At 48.7% G+C, this 3,123-nt stretch overlaps 1 protein-coding gene across 1 annotated transcript; it reads right to left on the bottom strand.

Annotated features, from left to right (window-relative positions):
- Positions 1-1,373: 1,373 nt before the first annotated feature.
- Positions 1,374-3,077, bottom strand: LOC104535190 (chromosome unknown open reading frame, human C14orf1; the record flags this gene model as incomplete). The annotated part of the gene is made up of 3 exons (XM_010187433.1): positions 1,374-1,453; positions 1,614-1,732; positions 2,971-3,077. Coding segments are annotated over 3 exons (306 nt in total), but the record flags the coding sequence as incomplete, so codon positions are not given.
- Between the last annotated feature and the right edge of the window lie 46 nt (positions 3,078-3,123).

Here is a 3,123-nt window from a genome sequence, read left to right as displayed (position 1 = left end):
GTGTCTCATAGACACTGCCCCTCTGTATGCTGCTGTTTATCTTCTAAACACAAATGTAGATCCTTGTATCTCTTTTCCTTCCTTTCCAGCATCCCTCCACTGGTGGAGACATCAAGTGTCCTTATACTCCTTAAATCATACAGTTATGCATATACCATTTGAGGAGGGGACAAAAACCACAGCCAGGTGGAATGGATAAAAATAATCCCCCTCTGACATGCTGTTTTTGACAACACATTTTTGGGGTGAAATTATAGGGCCTTTTGACACCTTAAAAAAGTCAAGTCCTATCTTTGATAGTTTGGGATTGAAGATGAGGGTCTAAAGTGACTTTTCAATATATGTTTTTATATAAAGGAAAACCACTTGAAGTGTACAATGAAACCTGACACATTCATATTAAATGGTTGAAACAGTCTGCATCTGGCTCTTTAAATAGCCTGAAATGTTTTTGAAAAATCATCTTTCTGCCCAGTGCTAGTCCTGGGCTTTTCTTCCCTTCTGTGTTTTTCCTAACTTTCTTCTGCACATGCACAGTCTTCCCAGCAAGGGGATCCTGCTGGTTCCTTCCTACCTTCTGTGCATTGCCCATCTGCTTTGGGCATTATTTCCAGGTCTCAGCAACCTGCTCCTGTTTTCTCTGTCTTCTGTACTTAGAGCTCACTGCAAAGTAGCTCAGCCCTTGCTCATGGATGCATGCAGTTTGTCACCAGTGTGCTGCAGAAGTGAGAGCTGCAACAACTCTCTTCATGTGTATGTGATGTGAGCAGTCAGACCTGGAACTCTGTGGGAAGGAGTCGGGGAAAGATGGTTTTGCTGTAAAGAGAGATGTTCTATCCTGCAACATGCGGTAAAAGCTGCTGTTTGCTCTGAGCTGTTGTTTGCTCTCTACCTGCTGCTGTGTAGCAGAAAGACACAGCACTCTACAGTTTTGTCATTTATTAGAAACAGCCCCTGAAGAACACATACATGCAAGTTACACAGCAGTGCCAGGGGCAGCACACGTCCTCTCTTTCTGGTCCGAAGTGTTCAGTGGATCCTGGGTAGCTCTACACCTCTTCACAGGTGCACTAGGAGAAAAGTCCTTAATGCACTGGGCACGCCTGAGACATCGCCTGCTCTCCTCCAGGGAGGCAGTCATCGACTGGCCCCCTCAAGCTTTGACACAAACTCCTCTGGGACTTGGTCTTTGACATCAGTCAGCCAAAATATTGCCTGGACAAGAAAAAACACTCGGTAATGAAGAATGATTGACAAGAGTCCAACATTGATCCACTGGTGGGACGGGTGTCCTGGAGAAGTTCAGCTGAGCATTAGTGGAAGTTTGGCAGTGAAGACAGGAGACAACGCTGACCTACACAGGGCCTTCAGCTTCAGTTTTTCTTCTTGTTTTGTGACAGTGCTTCTACCTCCAGGTACTGCAACCCAATCAACATCCCCAGGATAGAGAAACCTGTGACGGAGATACAGGATGAGTTATGTAGAAAATGCTGGACGAGAGATGAGCATCCCATCCCTGTCCTTAGCTCATAGTCCCATGGAGAGTTTTTCTGGGGGGGAGGGTCATAGCTCCAAGGAGAGTTTGTGGGCGGAAGATACAGAGCTCTACTTACTTGCTACCATGAGAGGTGCCATAACTCCAATTGTCAAGGCTGCAGTGTGGTAAATGAAGACCTCGGAGAGGAAGTGAACAAGGGCCAAGAAGAAGGTGAAGAGCGTGATGTAATAGAGGCTGTTGGAGAGCAGAAATAAGCAGGTTATCATATAGTCCATAGTATAGGCACGAGCATGGCTGAAAAGAGGCAATCCTGCATGCTGCCCCATCTGTCCTTACTGTAGCAACAGAGGGCATTTTGTTGTCTAGTGAGGTGCAAAAGCTCCCTGGGCAACAGCTTAGTGGAGAACAGGGCAGCAAGTTCAATGGTACATTGAAAGCCGTAAGTATTATCTGGGCTGAAGGCAGGAGAGCACGAGTAGGGCACCGGTGAAGTGAGAAGCATGTGTGCACACAAAAAGAGGGCAAGAACTGGATAAGCCAAAAACTAGGACGACAGGACTTGGCTGACTCCAGGCTGACTCACTCAACACATGTTCCCACCTGGGCTCTGCTACCCTCTAGGGGCCATAGCTGTCGAAAGGGAGCAGGTCCCAGAGATGCAAGATTAAAAAATGCTAAGAAACAAAAATCCAACTGGCTTCATGGTAATTGGCACTGCCACCACCCCCTAAAAACAGGTAATTGAGTCCTTACACCTCCCTGCCACAGCCTAGCCTAGGCAATCCAAGGACACACTGCCAGGTGAACAGCAACTGCTGCTGCAGGGCTGGGGGAAGGCTGTGACAAAAGAGTGAATTCAAGCAACCTCCAACACAGGCTTTGTGTAGCACAGAGCCAGAGTAACCCTGCTTGGAAATCCCTCGAAAAAGCTTCTGTTACCCCAGGGAGAAATGGTCTGCCTCCAACCACAGCATCAGGCTGCACCTCAGGCCTTGTCCTCAGCCCTAGGTAAGTGCGAATGGAAGAAGGCAGCAGGTTAAGAGCACTGCAAGAAGCCTCTCAACCTGACATAGTCTTTACCTGAGCTGTAACAGGAAAAACACCACCGAGCATCAGATCACCGTGTTAGCAATTGCTTCAACAGAGCAGCAACGCCATCAGAAGAAGCTTTCCAAGCTGCAGCTCAGAAATTTGTGATGTAGAAAGATCTCAGATCTACCAATTTCTGCCCGAGCTAAGAAACAGAAACTCAAACGCACAGGCTCTCCCCACAGATACCGAAGGGAGCAGCAGTTGACACGCAAATCCCACACTGCTCTTTAAGTTTTTTTCACGGGAATGCTTTCAACCCTATAGAAAGTTCATGGCCAGCTTTTGACTTCCCACCTCCCCCACACCGCCCCCTAAGCTCGCTGCCCCGGTTGCGACCAGCAGGCAAACCAAAGGATTCCTCCGGTGCTCCCATTACATACGTCCTGTTGCGGATGTCAATGGCGCAGAGACAGCGGATCACTGACGACAGCAGGGTCCAGACGCCGAAGGTCCGAGCCTGGAGCCCGTTCACTGCGCAAAGAAGGTGGGGAGCACATGGAGACCGCGCACAGCCCCGCCTGCCGCCCTCCATC

This window comes from Mesitornis unicolor, unplaced genomic scaffold (assembly GCF_000695765.1).
Source record: "Mesitornis unicolor isolate BGI_N332 unplaced genomic scaffold, ASM69576v1 Scaffold25976, whole genome shotgun sequence".
In the NCBI taxonomy this organism is placed as follows: Eukaryota; Metazoa; Chordata; class Aves; order Mesitornithiformes; family Mesitornithidae; genus Mesitornis; species Mesitornis unicolor.
This window is presented reverse-complemented; position numbering and strand designations above follow the sequence as displayed.